This window comes from Simochromis diagramma, unplaced genomic scaffold, assembly GCF_900408965.1.
Source record: "Simochromis diagramma unplaced genomic scaffold, fSimDia1.1 OVJJ01000216.1, whole genome shotgun sequence".
In the NCBI taxonomy this organism is placed as follows: Eukaryota; Metazoa; Chordata; class Actinopteri; order Cichliformes; family Cichlidae; genus Simochromis; species Simochromis diagramma.
The window spans coordinates 5,699,182-5,716,994 of NW_024386883.1; the positions used below are offsets into that span (position 1 = coordinate 5,699,182).

The following is a 17,813-nucleotide window of genomic DNA, read 5'->3' on the forward strand; positions in this document are numbered from 1 at the left end:
AAAAAAACAAAAAAACCCCACAAAACACAATAGAGGCAGACACAAAAGCATGAAGCAGCCAGACACAATGGTGTTGAAGCAAGGAGCACAGCAGAGGACAACCAGAACAATCGAGAACATATGCTTCCTGGAGCTCTTAATGTGAAGCTGTGAAAATGAATAATGCATTAAGCCAGAGAAAAAAAGCTCATATTAAATTAATCAATTAATATTTTATATCTTAAGGAATTTAAGAGAAATCTCAAATTCCAGCTGGTTACACTTTTACAAATGCAAAGGGACGAGTTGGTTATCTTTGGTTAAGTACTTTACACAGTATTACTATGCGGACCTTACTTCTATTCATGGATACTTTTGATGCAGCGAATTACTAACAGAGCTGAGTGTTTCAGGTTTTTAGTGATTTCTGAATAGATCTACGTCACAATTACGCCTAAACTAATAACACACAAACAGCTGCACTTTTAATGTCTTTATTGAAAACCTTGGGTCGTCAATCACAGCGCAGACTGGAAAAAGTAACTGAACCTCTGTGCTAATGACTTTGCTAATGATGCGAATCATGTGTTGAATCACATTTTAGATTTGCTGAAGTGTACTCAGTGTTCAGTCCTTAACCTAACAAATCTCATATTAGCATATTGAGGCATTAAAAAAAAATCAATAAAAGTTGAATTATTTATGAGTGGTAATTATAACAAATTCAATCAAAAAAAATTATCAAGATTGATAATGGAGCCTTAAAGCATACAGCAAACATGGAAGGTGACTGTTCGGTTCAAAAGCGATTACATTTTCAGCTCGATAATTGCCAACAAGCATGTGCTTCCCTTATGCAATTCATTCATAATTCATAAAACCTGCTCTTGCTTAATTAAGACCCCTATGCCGATGGTGTTTTAAAGAAATCAAACACTAGACATAAAATCCCCTCTATGACAATTTATAGCATTGCAGGTAAAAGCCAGGCCTGAGCGCCTTATGTCATCTCCCTATTGCACTTCTCTTCCATCTGCAGTTGCATTTACAAAAACCTAGCAACAGTAGGTAAGAGGTGATGACAGGACAACACAAAGTCTCCCTCCAGACCTTCTAATGCTCAAAGACGAGAAGACGGAGAAAGTATTCCGAGAATAAGAACCAGTGAGGGGTGGCGCTGCAGACAGCTCCATTACCTAATCATAAAAGGGATCATCTACATTCATCCAACGGCCGCTTCACCCAGCCAGGGAGCCAAAGAGCGAGACAAGATTACACCAGTGGGTAAGGGGAAGTGGATGTGCTTAGAGGAGATGAACAATCTAGAGGGATGGAGGAAGTGACAGAGAAGCCACTTCCTCCCTCCTCCCCACCAAACCTCTGCCCCTCGTTTTCTTCCCATTCTCAGAAGACACGCTCACCCAAATCTTACACGGCTTATCCTTGGAAAAACCCCGCATCTGGAAATAGCTGCTAACGAAGGATGAGAAGGAATTTAGAGAAGCGAAGCAGAATTTAGGAGCCTTAAGACAGAGAGGTGAACGCTTTTAGCCCGGATGCCTAATACACACGCATACAAATCAGTCTGGTTTGAGTTTAGCGCAAATCGGGTTTTAATTCAAGCTAAAAAGGCTGAAAAAGAAATGATAATGAAAGCGGGCCTCAGCATTATGCCTTAAAAGAGATTCTTTGGTTCAGAAGCAGATCATTCTGGAGGAGCTTGGTAATAAGAGGATTTGGGAGCGACAAGGTTTGTAGTTTAATGGACAACCTGACATTTATATTTCTAATTGGGTATTTTCCTTCCCCAGAAATTTGCAACACTATGAAAAGAGTTTGTAGATTTGTCCGGACTGCGGGAGAATCTGAGAGGTGCAGATCTCGGCTCTGGAAGAACGCTAGCCATGCTAACAAAGTAGTACAAGTTAATTCCACGCTGTGACAAGTGATCGATGAAGAAAAATGGCCAATTAAAAGTTGAAATGTGAGCGAAGTCTTACATTTTCCCTGGTTTATGGGACTCCCAACTACATTTCCCTGCTGTACCCAAAAGAGCAGAGGAAAGAGGAGAACAGTGATACCCACAGCATGATGAGGCTCCGCAGGGGGGCTGGAACTCATCAGACCCCCACAGAACATCATACAGCTGGACCTATGTTACACTCAAGAATAAAAGAGCACCTGAAGGACAATCACAAACTGAACCGCTCTGAATCCTTTTCATCATTTCTCACCCTTTAGTTCACCATCTTTCTCCTTCCACCGCATTTTGTTCTTTTCTTTTTTAAAGTACAAGATGAGCATCCTTCCACATCATCGTTTTCCTCCTGGCTTTCACGCTCCCTGTCTCTCCTTTGGCTCATGCAGAGGTCAGGACAACCCAGCTGTTTGATAGATAGCAAAGTCATCCATGACCTTGCAGCAGAAGCCACAACTTCTGTCCTCTAGCTCTTCCTTACATAGGTGTGTGTGTGTGTGTGTGTGTGTGTGTGTGTGTGTGTGTGTGTGTGTGTGTGTGTGTGTGTGGAAACATTTAGGGAAACAAAATAAGAGAGCGTTCATGCAGTGTTTTTGTCCAGCACTGTTTACATCGTTAGCTAACGCTGCTTACTGCCTGTGGACCCTAGGCACAAACTGGCAACCGTAAGCTTCTCTGCAGCTTTACAGCAGCTAATCTTTCCCAAAAATAACCACCTCAATATCATCTTGCAGAAGATGGGAAAACAGTTTTTGAAAAAACAAAGTGGCAGATTTAAAACATATGTGTGCATATCAGACAATATACACACCAATACTTATATTATATGACAGTCCAATATGGGCCAGCAGTACTGAACGGTTAAAAAAAAAAAACAACAACAACTTTCAATCAGATCTTTGTCTTTGTGTCTTTAAAACTACTCACTATACTCAAAAGTCAATTTAAACCACGCTAGCAAGAGAGCACATGATTTAAATGACTGTTCAAGTCTGTTAGCTGATGCTTGTTAATACGCTCATCTCTACGGTTGTGCGAGCACCAGATGACGCATTGTTATTCCACCACGAGGCCATGCAAGAAGATCACAGTGCTGCAGGGAAATAGTTAACCTATGCCCTAGGTATGCAGCCACGGGGCACCCTTGAAAAACGGTTCATTTAAACTGAGTTTTGTGCTGATGTCTCAAACCACCTCAGGGCAAAGTACAATGGCACAAAATGCATCTTGAAAATGGGTGACCTATTCCTTTACAAATCCATGAAGCATAAATCAGCATGCCAGAGTCGCAGCGCACCAGACAGAGATTCAAAGACACAGAGCGAGTCTCTGTGATGCATTTGTTCCTCCATTTATAACCTCGATGAATGGATTGAAGTGTGCCTGCATTCACCTCGGTGTATTTTTATAATCAGGATGTGTCTGACTTGGTGTGCTGTGCCGAGTCTCGCTCTGCCGGCTGAGGATTCAGGATCAGGTGACCTTGGTGATTGTGGAACGTGTGGACAAGAATAATGAGACGTTTGCTAACAGAGAGTCAGTGGGACCACTGAGGAGGCTCAGGTGGGGATTGACACTGCCAGAAGATATTGCATCTGACCGAGGAGGATGGCAAAGGAGGAAAGGAAAAGCAAAGAAGGTGGCATAAAAACTAAGAGTGAGCCAGAGTGTGTCACCAATCATTTTCTATCCCAGATAAACATGCCGTTTTGATCCCAAAAAAAGCATTACAACTAGATAAAGCCGCCTATAAATAAGCCCAGCTGGTGCTGTACTGAGGCAGAGGGACTGACAGTATTGCCTGTAGATGCATTTGAAATATATGTCTCAGTTCTTCAAACAAAGAATAGATATGACAGTACGGTTCAGACAGATAAGTCACACATCAACACTCTTCTCTCTGTCAACAAAAATTGCTTCTCACCTGGCTTTCTTCCACCAGCATCACAACGTGTCACACAAATAACCAGCGACTGGGTGGAAAAAGTGGCTGAACATTAACTGGAAAGATTTTAGGGTTAAAATCTACGGAACAAACAGTGCAGTGAGGCAAACGACAGGAAGTTCTTGGAAGGGGAAAACTCAACTGTGAAATGGGCCCAATCAAACAGACTAAAGTATCCCATCGTGGAGAGGGCTGCCCATAAGAGTGGTGCCTAAACTTTAAATTACTGCAACACCAGCTGAATATTTTCAGGTCAGCTGAAGAGATCTGGGTTCCCAGTTTTACTTGGGACCTAAAAATGTAAAACTACTCAGTAATTCTTAAGGATAGAAAAAAAAAAAGCAAAAGATTAAATGAACATCTGAAAAAATAAATCTGTTTACTGCTCCCCTCCCCTATTAATCATCTTATGATCCCTCAGAAAGGGCCTCAACTCCCAGACTGAGAACCATTGATCTGTAAAATCTACATTAGGCGGTTTGATGTACATCTACTTACCTACAGACAGGTGACAAATTTAAGAGAAAGACTGAATAAATTAGAACACAAACACATCCATCATAGATGCCTCCACATGGGGCTCAGCGAGGTATGAAAATCACATGCTATGGTCTTAACAATTGCCAGATTTCAAGTCAATCTTAACCCCAATGGGAGATACAATAAGTAAAAAAGTAACTCATCCCCTGTTCTGTACTTTAAGATATATTAAGCACATAAACAGGAGACTGACAAAGGCAGCTAGAGAGAGAGGGAGAGCAAAGAAACGCTGTGGAAGAGTGCTGTGTGAGAAGTCCGGAAGTGCAGAGCAACACCAGGTGGTGGAGCGTCTGGATGCAGGCAATCAAAGACCGGTGTTGCCTTGACAACTGTGATGCCTTGTTGATGATAATCGCTGAGCACCTTACTCTCAGCACCCCCCACACCTAGTGAAGGTCTATTAGTCTATGTGTGTGGACTTATTAAAAGATTAAGAATAAACAAGGGCAGCACTGAAGTGTTCGGGCTCAAAGTTGATTTCTCAACTGTTCTTCTCTTTCTTTCTACACAGTTTCATGTCGCCGTACAGACCAAGGAGCATATCTGATACAGCAGACAGGCCCATCTGTTCACTCCAGCCGCAGTGGGATCTGATCAATAAAGCCCCGGTGGAGGAGAATGTGGCTGCTGTGGTCTCCCACACTGATTGGAATAATGGATCAGCTTTTGGGTCACAGTGGACTCATTGTACCAGCAGCATGACCACTGAGGTTTCCTGCCTCCACACCTCTTTGTTTCAACTCTTTTAATTAAGGAGCTGGGCAGCCGAATTCCCTAACAGGCTTAGCTATTGGCAGCCTTGCAACCAGAACTGATTGTTCAATTCAGGATTTAGCAAGTAAAGCTTTGTATGACCAACACACGCCGCTTTAATTTGTCAGCGTGTCGGGCCTAATGCAACACTCGCAAATAAACATTAAGGCCTTAAAAGCGGGTTATTTACAGAAAATGATGCAGAGTGCATTTCAGCTGAATGCTCTGATGGGCTTTCACTGATCTGATGTGGACCAGTCCTGTCCTCTTCCGCTGCATCAGCTGGTGATTTTCTGAGCACATAGCCACTGCAGCATCCTACCACCTCCTCCTCCTCCACTCTCTCTTCTCCTCCCCCACCCTCCCTCAACCCCTCTCCACCTGCTTTTAAATGCATGGCGCTGCCCTGCCAACCTAGTCTATGCAGGCAGCATCACTCCTCTCAGTCCCTCCAGAGTGAAGGAGGAGGCTGTGGAACAGGATGGATGGTTATCAGCTTGTGCAACCCGGGGGGTTGTAAAAGAAGGAGACAAGATTGGAGTGAGCCAGCGAAAGCCCCTCTGCACTTCCCCGTAGTACCAATAATCGATTGGGGAGATGAGAGGCGACCTGAATCAGAATGGCTCACCACAGTCTGACTGAGATCAAACTGGTTTGGCTCAACTGTAGGCTGTCCTGCTCCAAGCATCCAGTGAGTTAACAGGCCGTCAGACTCGCTGCACTGTAATCGGGTAAAAAATTCATTATCAAGTCATTATTATTCTACCTTCAAAAGAAAATCAATAATGATCAGACCCCCTCCTCCTCTTCTCCATGCTAGATGCATGTAATATCATGCAGCACACGCCATCGCCTGATAGATGAAGGAGGGGGACACAGCCAACGCGCACACGTCCTATACCTCCCCCCCAAAGCATTAGTCTTCCAGACCTACATCGGCTGTACATTTTGCTCATCTGTTTCGTAACAGTACACACCAGTCATGGAAAAAAAAAGAAGAAAAAAACCCCAGCTGGATTAAATCCTCTGATCTAGGCCCTGCATCGCCGACACAAGCCTCCGATGGAGGGGTGAAGATGGAAGAGGGGTGGAAACGTATATGTGCTCCAGAAATAATGGCTGCTTGAAGCAGAGTAATATAAACCATTAACAGCTCCAAAGCCACCTATACACAAACGTATATGTGACTCCTTTGGGCTCGGGATGCAGGGCCCTGCCTCCAACAATAGGCCTGTGCATAATTTTGACCCATTCTCATACACACACACACATATGTCGATGGTAGCATAATGCTAGTCGGCCTTTGTCCGCGTTGGATCTGTTTGTTTTTGTGCTGCCAGGACGTGCACACATGCATGATTTTGCCCGTTTAGGGACACGAATGGAGTACGTTGTAGGGGTCCTGATGTTGTGCGCAACATTAAAACCACTCGCGGCTTGTTACAATCTGCCTATGCATCACTTCAGGGTACATATCGGGGTCAGGAGAATAGCCTGCATAGACTTTTTCAGTATCCCCCACAGTTTGACTGCGAATGTCTCCGGTTGTTGTAGCTACCGCAAACGGGTCATTTAGTCAACAATGGCCGGTGATTAGACTACCCTCAGAGCCTCGGTGGGGTCACATGCTTCATTCAACTTCTCTGGTCTTAAATATAACACACTATTATTTCTTACAGCGGCCTTGTTTCATCTAAAGGAAATAAAAGAGAAATATCAACCACCTCTCGAACAAACAAATGACATCATCCCCTGAAAGCCACACAACCAGGAGAGAGCGAAGCATCGTAAATAAAACATAGCGGGTTGGGGCGCAGCGACTGTGCTGTGCTCTATGGCTTCCTTTCAGCGTTTTCCAGGACTGCTCGGTCCTGCTCCCACTCACCAGGTTCAGCACCGTCTCCACGATGTCCCTGTTGCTAACCTCCCCGACCTGGATCAGGCCCACCAGCACGGCAAATTTCATCTGGATATTCCTTATCGGAACAGCGGGGTTGATCACCCCAGCCGGGAGGACCATAGAGCCGGCTGCAGACACCATCCTTTCCCCGGTGGTGCCGGAGCCAGCGCCCGCGGCGACCTGCTGCTGCGGTGGCGGCGGCTGCTGCGTGGAGGAGCCCGCCGGAGGATGGGACTCTCGGTCCGTGTCCGTGAGCGAAGAAGCAGAGCCCGGTGGTGCTGAAACCGGCTTCTCGCTCGACATTTCCCCTCGGAAACAGGGAGGAGAGGAGCGGTCGCCGCTGTCCCTCACACCTGCTCTACAAGCTCGGGCGTCTGCTGCTGCCGCCGAACAAAAACCATCCACTGCGCAGGTGAAACGAGGGGGAGCGGCGTTTGGAAAACTCTGGAAATTCACCCTATCCACCTGAAAATGTGTAGGGACTCATAGGTGTAGGAGAAAAAAATGATGGAGGCTTGACAGGAATGGAAACCTACGCTTCTCTCGCTTTCTCTCCTCTTTCTGTCTCTCTCCTCTCTCGCTCTCTCTCTCATTGGCAGGTTGCAGTCAGTGCGGTCGTGGAGGAGACAGCGCCATGTTAACGCCCCCTGTCTGCGGTAGCGCGCTTTAGCCGCGCATGCGCAGTGTGGGGATTTCTGGGAGGGTGCTGAAGCGGAATAACATGGAGCCATCCATGCATGGGTTCACACAGAGCACAGCACAGTCGAAACAACTGTGTGTTATTGTGAGTTTTAAAAAAATATAAATATATATATATTGTTTTACTTGTAAATATTTAATAGTGCGAGGGTGCGAACATGGATTAATGATGGAACTTTCATTACATTTCTTTAAGTAGCAGAAATAGGCTGGGTCAACTTCTCCACAGATGTATTTTGGGTGTAGTGCAGGGGTAAATCCAGATGGAGTTTAGGGCGCCTGGTTTCCAGACAGAGGCTGTTTATATATTCAGAAGCCATCCATTTGTCCCACTTACCTCTGTCCCCCAGTTCAGCTCTGGTGCCTTTGTTTATACATTAAGCATCCCACTATTGTTCTCCTGACACTAATCTGTTCTTGTGTGATTTTCTAATTTTCCCCGTTTTTTTTTTTATGTCGTCATCAACTGTCTTCCCCTTCAAAAAATTAATTTTGTCTTTTCACTTTCACACTTTCCTTACCTCATCACCTCTCCATCCTTATTTTGCCTTCTGGTTTGCAAAGCGTGGTCCTTACTATACTGCCTAACTTAAAATAATAATAATAATAATAATAATACGGCTAATTGTTCTGATATCTTTGTATGACAGGAAATAAAGTAAAAAACCTTCTATTTTCACTTCTCTGTTTGCTTTTGTATCCCTTCTGGCTGAAACTAACAGAATGTGCAAATATTTGCCTGGAGATGTGTTTACAAGCAGTTGCCATGGAAACTATTTTTCGTAATTGTACGTGGATTATCTTAAAATAATATAACATAATGTGTGTATGTGAGTGTGTGTGTATGGGGGGGTCATTTAATTATGCATTAAATTAACATATATGACGGGTATTGCATACAATAATACAATAATTCAGCTGTCACATGGCCCATGTGTTGGTGATCTACTCAGGTTCAGGTGTGTTTATGAGAGAGGAACTAAAAACCTGAGCAGTAATAGAAGTGAATGTGTTTTGTGTCAAATTCAAAATGTTTTATAGGCTATATATCTTCCACGGCTTCATTGTGTTTATGGCTCCTTCAGAAAGCTATAGTTATGACTTGATCCTTTATTAATCTTACCCTATATGATCATAGTGTATATCTGTATTTCTGTAACTCCTCCTAAACATGTCTGGATGAAACGTAATACTTAAGCTGCCTAGAGTACCAGGTAGTGCTGTGTAATACTGCATTCTTTTGTATCTGTCGTATAATGAGTAAATACAGAGCCGGTATTGCGAATGCCAACACTTTTAATTTATAAAGCCAGCTTATGTAGGGAAGAGCAGTGTGGTGTGACTTATGCAAATTATGAACACATTTTAATGACCAGTAAGTTACTGTGATTTTTACATTCCATAAAAATTGGTCAACACAACAAAGCACTCCTTTCAGCTTACATAAAAATACATGAAAAGCTGAAAGGTAAATGTGCCTGTCCCTGAAGCTCTTTGGCTTGTTGTTTAAATGACCTATAACTAAAATAGACATGACAGTCAACACAAAAAAGGTTATAGATGCATACTTTTACATTTCTGGAAAAAATTGTTTTTAACACAGTTCGGTGGGCTACATATTGTATTTAGAAGATAGGAACAAAATATCGATCCTATCATTCTAGTGTCGATCTGATACTGATATCAACATCTTTAGTTCTTTTGGAAAACATTTTTAAAACCACCAAATCCTTATAAATCGCAGCTGATCTCAAAACGAACGTGTATGTTAGTTGTAAGTTGCTGTTTACGAATAAATTTTGCCAAAATGCAGTGACACTCGGGCGGGGGGTGTCACAGGAATATGATGCTGCGCATATCAAACAAACAGTGATGCTAATAGCGCCTGCACCATAGCTTCCAAAGAAGAAGAAATATATTTAGCCTATTTATTATTAATTTCTTTGGTGTCCGTGAACTCTTTTTTTTTTTTGCTACCTGACCGTAAACAGTCATATAATGAAGATAAAAAGAAGAACATGATAAATTAACATACATGTCTGTGTTTTACACAGCAGCCGCAGGCCTGGAAAAACCTCCCGCAGGGCAATTCTTTGCTAGTGTTTATGATTAACAAATGATTAATGGTACAGAAACCGAAATGCACTTAGGATTAATAGGATGGGTTGGCAATACTAAACACATACACTCACCAGCCGCTTCATTAAGTACAGCTGTTCAGCTGCTCGGTCTAATCAGCCAGTCACATGGCAGCAAATCAATGCATTTGGGCATGTAGACATGGTCAGGATAACCTGCTGCAGTTCAAATGATAGAAAGGTGATTTCAGTCACTTTGAATGTGGCATGGTTGGTGGTGTCAAAAGGACAGGTTTGAGCATTTCAGAAAGCGCTCGTCTACTGGAATTTTCCTCACAACATTTACTGAGAATGGTCCGAAAAAGAGAAATTATCCAGTGAGCGGCAACTCTCTGGGTTTATGCCAGAAGTCTGAGGAGAATGGTCAGGCTGCTTTGAGCTGATAGGAAAGCAGTAACAGTAACTCAAAAAGAAAATGCTTGTTATACCAAGGCATGTAGAAGAGTACAACATGAAGAAGCTTGAAGCAGAGGGCTACAACAACACCAGGTGACATTTAGAAATGGCATCAGGTTTTTATGATCAAATAGCTGCTAAGAAACCACTACTAAGGAAAAGCAACAAGCAAAAGAGATTTGTTTAGGCCAAGAAACACAAGGAATTGACATTAGACCAGTGGAAATCTGTGCTTTGGTCCAATGAGTCCAAATTTGAGATTTCTGGTTCCACCCACCGTATCTTTGTGCAACGCAGGAAAGGTGACCGGATGGTCTCGACATGCATGAAGGAGGAGGTGTGATGGTGTGGGGGGTGGTTTGCTGGTGACACTGTTGGGGATTGATTCAAAATTGAAGGTACACTGAAGCAGCATGGCTACCACAGCATCCTGCAGCAACATGCCATCTCATCCGGTTTGCGTTTAGTTGAACCATCATTTATATTTCAACAGCACAATGACCACAAACACACCTCCAGGCTATGTAAGGGCCATTTGACTAAGGAGAGTGATGGAGTGCTGCACCAGATTGCCTGGCCTCCACACTCCTGACCTAAACCCAGTCAAGGTGGTTTCGGGATGAGATGGACCGCAGAGTGAAGGCAAAAGGGGAGACAAGTGCTCAGAATTTCTGGGAACTCCTTCGACACGGTTGGAAAGCCGTGTCAGGTAACTACCTCATGAAGCTCACAGAGGGAATGCCAAGAGTGTGGAAAGCAGTAATCAAAGCAAAGGGTGGCTGTTTTGAAGAATCTAAAATATAAAACATGTTTTGAGTTATTTTACATTTTCTTGTTTAATATATATATATCCATCCACTGCTTTTACTCATCAGTTTTTTAGAAAATCTAATGAGGCTTGATGTCAAGGCAAGCTGGAGATGCTATTAGCTCAAGTAAATTCATGACAATTCATGATGTTTTACATGACTGGATGGCTTTTAATGCATGAATTCAAGTGTCAGTTTATGTACCCTTCTTGCAAATTGTTACCATTTCCATCAATTCAGTCGATGTCTCGGCTGCTTAACCGCGTCTGGATTTTATTCCTTTTAGGTTTTTTAGGTCATGCACTCATTTGAGTCTCTTTGAGCAGTGACTCACAGGTCCAGCCACAGCGTCTCACAAACACATAACTCACACACCTACACTATCCTCTGGTGGCTGAACAGACCGTGGCTACTGGCACCTGTGTGTGCACACATAAGCCTGTTTTACACTCCACGTGTTCTTCCAGAAGGCCACATCTGCCGGGTTGGATTTCCATTAACAAGGCAGCTATAGAGGCTGATTCATTACTCTTCTGGAGCATGTCTGAGTGTGTTTTCACAGAGGACGCGATGTCTCTTGGATGTCTTGCTTCATATCTTGAGATGCTGACCGTTGACAGGAGTGGGAGCTGGGGGTGATGTGGGAGGGGCATTTTGTAATGGAGTGTGTGTGTGTGTGCACGCAAGTGTATTTCACACTGTGTGAAATCATTAAAGAATGTTACAGATGAACAGAGACCATCATACACACCCCTCCCCCGACACAATCTTCAGCAAAAAGAAGACAAGCGCACACACACACTCCAACAAACGCACACTGCGTACAACAGTTGTATCTGTTACTCACTTCCCCACACTCAAGAGAAGCAATTTCTCAAGCTAATACATGTGATTTTGCTCTTGGATGTGAACACACTTGGGTTCACACACTCACACACACACACACACACACACACACACAGATATACAACTACAATAGCAAGCTCTCTTTCTTTCTCTCTCACACACACGCGCACACACTTCTCTTTGTTTTCAGACAAAGGCTTGCTTTTTCAGCTTTGTCATGATTCCACAAAAGACTTCTTTGGGAGAAAGAGAGGTCTTAACCGGGATCTGGCTGGCGATTGGGTAAAAGCATTAACATTGTTCCCCTCTTTCGTTCTTTCTCTCAGTCTCTGTCCCCCTCATCTGTCCTCCACCTCATGCCTTTCCTTCCCTCACCTCCAGCAGAGCTGCAGTTCTTGCAGGCGGGCAGTTATTATCCTCTCTGTTCCGGTGTACCTTTGTAGAGATGTGTGGAGGTAGTGCCAGCGTCCTGTGTGGGCTGATGATCAGAGAGCTCGAGCTTCAGAGGGGACTGGGACTCAGTGAGGATCAGGCAGAGAGAGTGCAGAAGAGGTGATGTCTGTCAGGGAAGGTTTGATCAGCACATGCAGGAGACAATACAGTTTGATTTTAGGGAGGATTCTTAGATTGATAATAGTTGCAGGTAGATTTGGTTTGACAGGAAACTACTATCAGCTGTTTGTCTTTAAAATAAGTGATTATTTATACAAAGTTTCATGAAAGTAATGCCACATTTTCAGTTTTTACTGGCTGTATGAGCCACTGCTTGTTATCTGTTCTATATGTAAAGGACTCTAAAGTCCACTTGGGCAAAAAATGAAAGAGAAAAATAAAATAGAGTAAATAAAAAACTTTGCAAAAAAATATAAAAAAAATATATAAATTTTCAAAACAAAAAAATTTGAAAAATTAATTAAATATAAATGAAAAATAAGTTAGAAAATGAAATGAAATGAAAGTGTTTATTGTCATGTGTCACAAGAGGAAAAGGCATTTCTCTGTGCAATGAAATTCTTTCTTTGCTGTCCACCCCCATATATACAATAGAAATAGAACATATAAATACAATAGTACAAGTAAATAAATGAAGACAGAAAGAGAGACAAAATATGGAGATTCGAAACAGAGTTGTGTGCAAAAGAGCTATAGCTTAATATGCTGGCTTAATATGTAGGATGACCTGATGTGCAAAACAATTATTATTACTGTCAAAAATAGGTCAGCTGTTCAAGAATCTGATGGCACAAACGTCCAAATGCCACTTCCTGTTTGTCAGGAGAAGCCACTCAAGCCACAGCACCACCAGTCACAAGATACGATCCATGTCAGGTAACATTCAGATAGACCAAGTCTCATTAATTAATAAGGTTTCCCAACGTCCTTCACCACTTTGTCTTTTAACTTACTTGACACGACAACCTTCCTTCTTTTTTCAGTAGTTATGTTTTTAAAATGTATTTTCTGATAAAACTACTTTCAATGGTAGGGTATCAGAAGGAGTCGCATAAGACAGGGAACTCCGCGTTTGCTTTAGCAGAGTTTTACACCAGATGTTCTTCCTGACACAACCTTAAAAGGGATTTGTGTCTCCAGCTGAATACGAACCAGAAACCTTCCACTTACCAAGCAGTCGTGGTTACCACTACACCATGGAGTCACTATATCACTTTTCGAGGGGTCATATTAATTACATTTTATTACATATCAAATGTTAGATGATGAAGATATTTATATGCAATACTAAATAAGAGATGCACAGGCAAACGCCCCCTTTTGCAAGTTTAGTGTATTTACAGATAAAGCTGAGACCTCTGCTGCATACTTCTGGACAAACTATAAGAAATTGAGTACATGGAAACTTCAGGCAGCTTATAATGATGCTGAGATGGTTCAGTAGCTGCTGAATTCAGTACATATAAGGCCGCATTAAAAAATTTCATGTATTGATTAATCAGACAGGATCAGTGCTTCTGTAAATTAAGTTCACGTGAGTATAAGATTTAGTGACATGATTATCGATCCAGGCTGTGCAGACAGTTCAGCGATCTTTCTGTAGATAAATGATTTTTGTGTTTTTATTTGGTTCTCTTTTCATGTTTTATTTTATGCAATCTTCCTGTTCTATTCAGATCATTGAGTCTATATTAAAGATTGAGTCAGTGTTCAAGATTGAATTACTTAGATGTTACTTTTGTCTCTGTCTCTGCTATTAGGAGAATTGAAAAGCAGACTTGCTGATGTGCACAGGAATGACCTCAGACAGTGACATAGTTACAGGTAATAACTTCCTGTTTCCATAGACATAGACAGATATGAGTCACTATCAAGATATCCTTGCACATTTCCGTGTTAGTACATGTCCATAAATGTGTGTGCCTGTGCGTGTGTGTAAAGGAGACCATGACAGAGGTGGGAAATGGGGAAAAAACACTGATTGCAGAGGTGGCACAACACTGCAACTCTGAGATTTTCAATTCGATTTCTGTGAATCAGCCAACTATCTTTTTCTCCCACGTGAAGGAAAAATGTTCACAAGCATTACAAACTTTCCTCTTCTGATTTTAAAAAAAAGTTGTTTTATTTATTTATTTATTTTAGAAATGCTTGAATAAGAAGTACTACAATGATAATCGTGAAAGATTTCCTTACAAAAGTACAGTCATCTTTACACTGGTCCCCTCATAGTGCAATCACTGTCCATTTGTCATGCCTATTTTTCTAAAACTTATTGTGCACATGAAAGAATAGATCAATAGATTAAATCTAGGTGAAGGACATTTCTCCGCAATGCGAGGACCTTGAAACTAACAAAGCAGTTAGTGTGCAGTTATTTTTGATGTTATCAATAATACCTGTGCTTTTCCTGCTATAACAAATTATGTGCTATAAAATAAAGTCTGTAGGCTAAAACACATTCTGATATTAAATGAGATTTTCTGATCAGCTCCTTTACTTGGATACTCTGCAATCTTGAGGATAAATAATTTCTGAATTGAGAAGGTGATTCACAAAAGATACCACAGGGTAGCTTATCATAGGTTAAGCATTTGTTTTAAAAAATCACTTTTATATTGGGCTGAAGGAAAAAGCACACATAGAGGAAAAAGCCAGCCTGCTAAAATCTAATAACTGGACTACTGGTCATTGTATTGTTTTAAGGATTGAATGCTCCTCTGTGGGTTAAGAAGATAAGACCATCTTTGCTCTTATGATTCCCTTCCATGCGCTGCCTGGATGAACTCATACGTGTGCTGCGTGATAATGTTTTAGCTCAAGAAAATTTTTAAATACAAAGAACACCTAATGGAGAGTAACAAAATATTCCAATATCATATATTTTTAACTGTCAGCTATGGCATTATTTCTCATTTTCATGATCTGTATGATGACAGGCCAGAATTTATGAAACCACTCACTTTCTTGTTTGCAAACGGGAAGTAGCTCTTTGGAAAAGTCTCTGGGTTCAAATACCTACTGGGACATGGAGCTCCTCAGATATTGCTTGAGACAAAAAACTCTTCAATTTTTATAGAAAAGCTTAGGTACACAGATCATCAAAAACATTAAAAATTTATTCAATATTGCTTAACTCTTCATCATAGTCTTAACAAGAATTTGTCAAAGGATTAAATTCAATAAAATTTCTTTTTTTTAATCTCCTGCCAATTTACAGCCAATAGTTGTTTCAAGACCCTTCATATTATAAGATAAAGATCCTACAATATCAGAAAAATACAACAACCAAGCAACCTTCTATGAGCAAGCACTTGGTGACAGTGGGAAGGAAAACCTCCCTTCTGACAGGAAGAAACAGGAAATGATGGGAAATGAAGAGAGCAAAGTGAGATGGGACGAAAAGCAAACTATGGGAGAGAGAGAGCCATAGTTTTATAGTTGCAAATTAGTAAATACAGTCATTGGTGGAAACACGCGAGGAGTGGAATAAGATGAGTGAAGAAGAAAGAGTCAGTGCATCATTGGAAGCCTTCCCAGCAGTTTGATCCTACAGCATTGTAACCAAGGGTTCGGAGTCATCATATCCAGCCTTAACTATAAGCTTTGTCAGAAAGGAAAGTTTTGAGTCTAATCTTAAAAGTAAATCCAAGCAGGGAGCTGGCTCCACAGAAGAGGGACGTGAAAATGAAGGCTCTGCATGGCTCACATCCTCAGAACTTTAAAAAAAAATTATTCTCCAGATCTCAAGATTTCCATAAAAATCAGGCTGAATTAATGGTGAAGCAGAACACCAGGATTTACTGTGGGATAATTAACTCTTAACCTAAAAGAATATTGAGTTTTTACTCCACGCTGGTGTGAGCTTTAGAGGCAGTGGGATATTGGGAATTGTACTTAAGAGCTTAACTTGTTGAACAGTGGGTTCACTTTTCTTAGTGACTGTACTGGAAATTAGGCAGATGGAAATATTTAAGAAAGCCGGATGTACTCCAGAAATGAAAATCAGAGTTTCCAAAAGTTGATTCTGTTCATCTGGACGTAGGGTTTTCAGTGGGAGAAACGCTACGTCCAGATGAACAGAATCAACTTTTGGAGATTTACTTACCTGGATGATTGAGAATGCATCAGAGTTTCAATTATTTTGTGCAAACGGAGACAAAATTCTTATTGATCAGTGTTAAGTGTGAGAGTTAGTTGTGTTCACAGGTTGTGCTGCACTAACAACCTTTTACTAGCAGCTTAGTGAAGGTTCAGCCTACAATTACCAATGCAATATAAAAACACTTTAAAGACATGCAGGCACGCCTCTGCATATAGCAAAAACTAGGCCTGGATTGCAGCTGCAAGTGTAGCAAAACCTGACTGTGCTGTGCACTTGGCACCGGTTTGTGTCTCTCATGTAATCAAACAAGAGGTTGTTGGATTACACAAACCGCTGCTCTGATGCCATGCAGTAACACACATTTAACTACATTCTGCAGAAGATGTGACTCATTTTCTAAATTCAAAGATGTTCGTTGTAAATGTCAGTGTTTTTAAGTTTAACTGTAAGTGTTTATCATTTATAATAGTGTATATATAGATGCTGCTTTTGAATGTAAACAGAGTTAATCATCTGTGGAGGGTCATATAACAGAGCAGTCATGCAAAGCAGTCTGCCAAAACTTTGCTTTTGGCTGTGCATAAATTTATGTGCAGATGCAGAAGAAAGTCAAACTTGTTTTGCCTTGCCTTTTTTGCTTTTGTGTGTATGAGAATATTCACTGAGGATTCTGGACACTTTCACATAAACCATAATCCCTCAAACGACCTTTACTTTATTCACAAGTAATGGCTGCCCCTGAGACAGATGCACAGTGGGACTAAATCTTGGAGAGGGTTTGACTTTTACAGTGTAACACCCATTAGACTTATTTTAATAACATACTAAGTTGCCAGAAACAGATGTTATTAATGACTGGATTTCTATTAGCTGTTCCTGTACCTGATTCCTGAAATTGCGCTTGCTTGGATGACTCGTACGGTTCTCTGGCATGCGTAAATGGAGGGAAGCCATCATTTGAGCTATTAGTTGCACTTTCACTCCTATAACCACTCGAAATGTCAGCCATTACTCCAATGAAATGGAGCTCTATCAGGTGCCATTACAATTCAGCCAGATCATTCTGAATGTGGCCGGCTTGGTCATTCACTCAGATTTCACTCAGGCAACTTGGATAAAAGTGTACTGCATAGCATTGGCTAAAATGTATATGTTATCTACTCTGCTTTGCTTTTCTGTGTAAGTCACAAAAACACTGATACTTCATTTGTACATTAGATGTATAGGTAAGCAACACGCACAGTTAATTTGGAAATGCAGAAAAAACACTTT

At 41.5% G+C, this 17,813-nt stretch overlaps 1 protein-coding gene across 12 annotated transcripts in view; it reads right to left on the minus strand.

Annotated features, from left to right (window-relative positions):
• Positions 1-7,735, minus strand: part of nbeaa (neurobeachin a) — a 99,377-nt gene extending 91,642 nt beyond the window's left edge. For 10 of the 12 annotated variants that reach the window (XM_040033298.1, XM_040033300.1, XM_040033299.1 and 7 more), the window contains exon 1: positions 7,081-7,734. In XM_040033298.1, coding sequence (XP_039889232.1) covers positions 7,081-7,398 — 318 coding nt within the window. In that variant the 5' untranslated portion in view covers positions 7,399-7,734. Of the gene's footprint in view, positions 1-7,080 lie in introns of all 12 variants that reach the window. The other 2 variants (XM_040033289.1, XM_040033291.1) reach the window with 1 other exon arrangement.
• Positions 7,736-17,813: the final 10,078 nt, after the last annotated feature.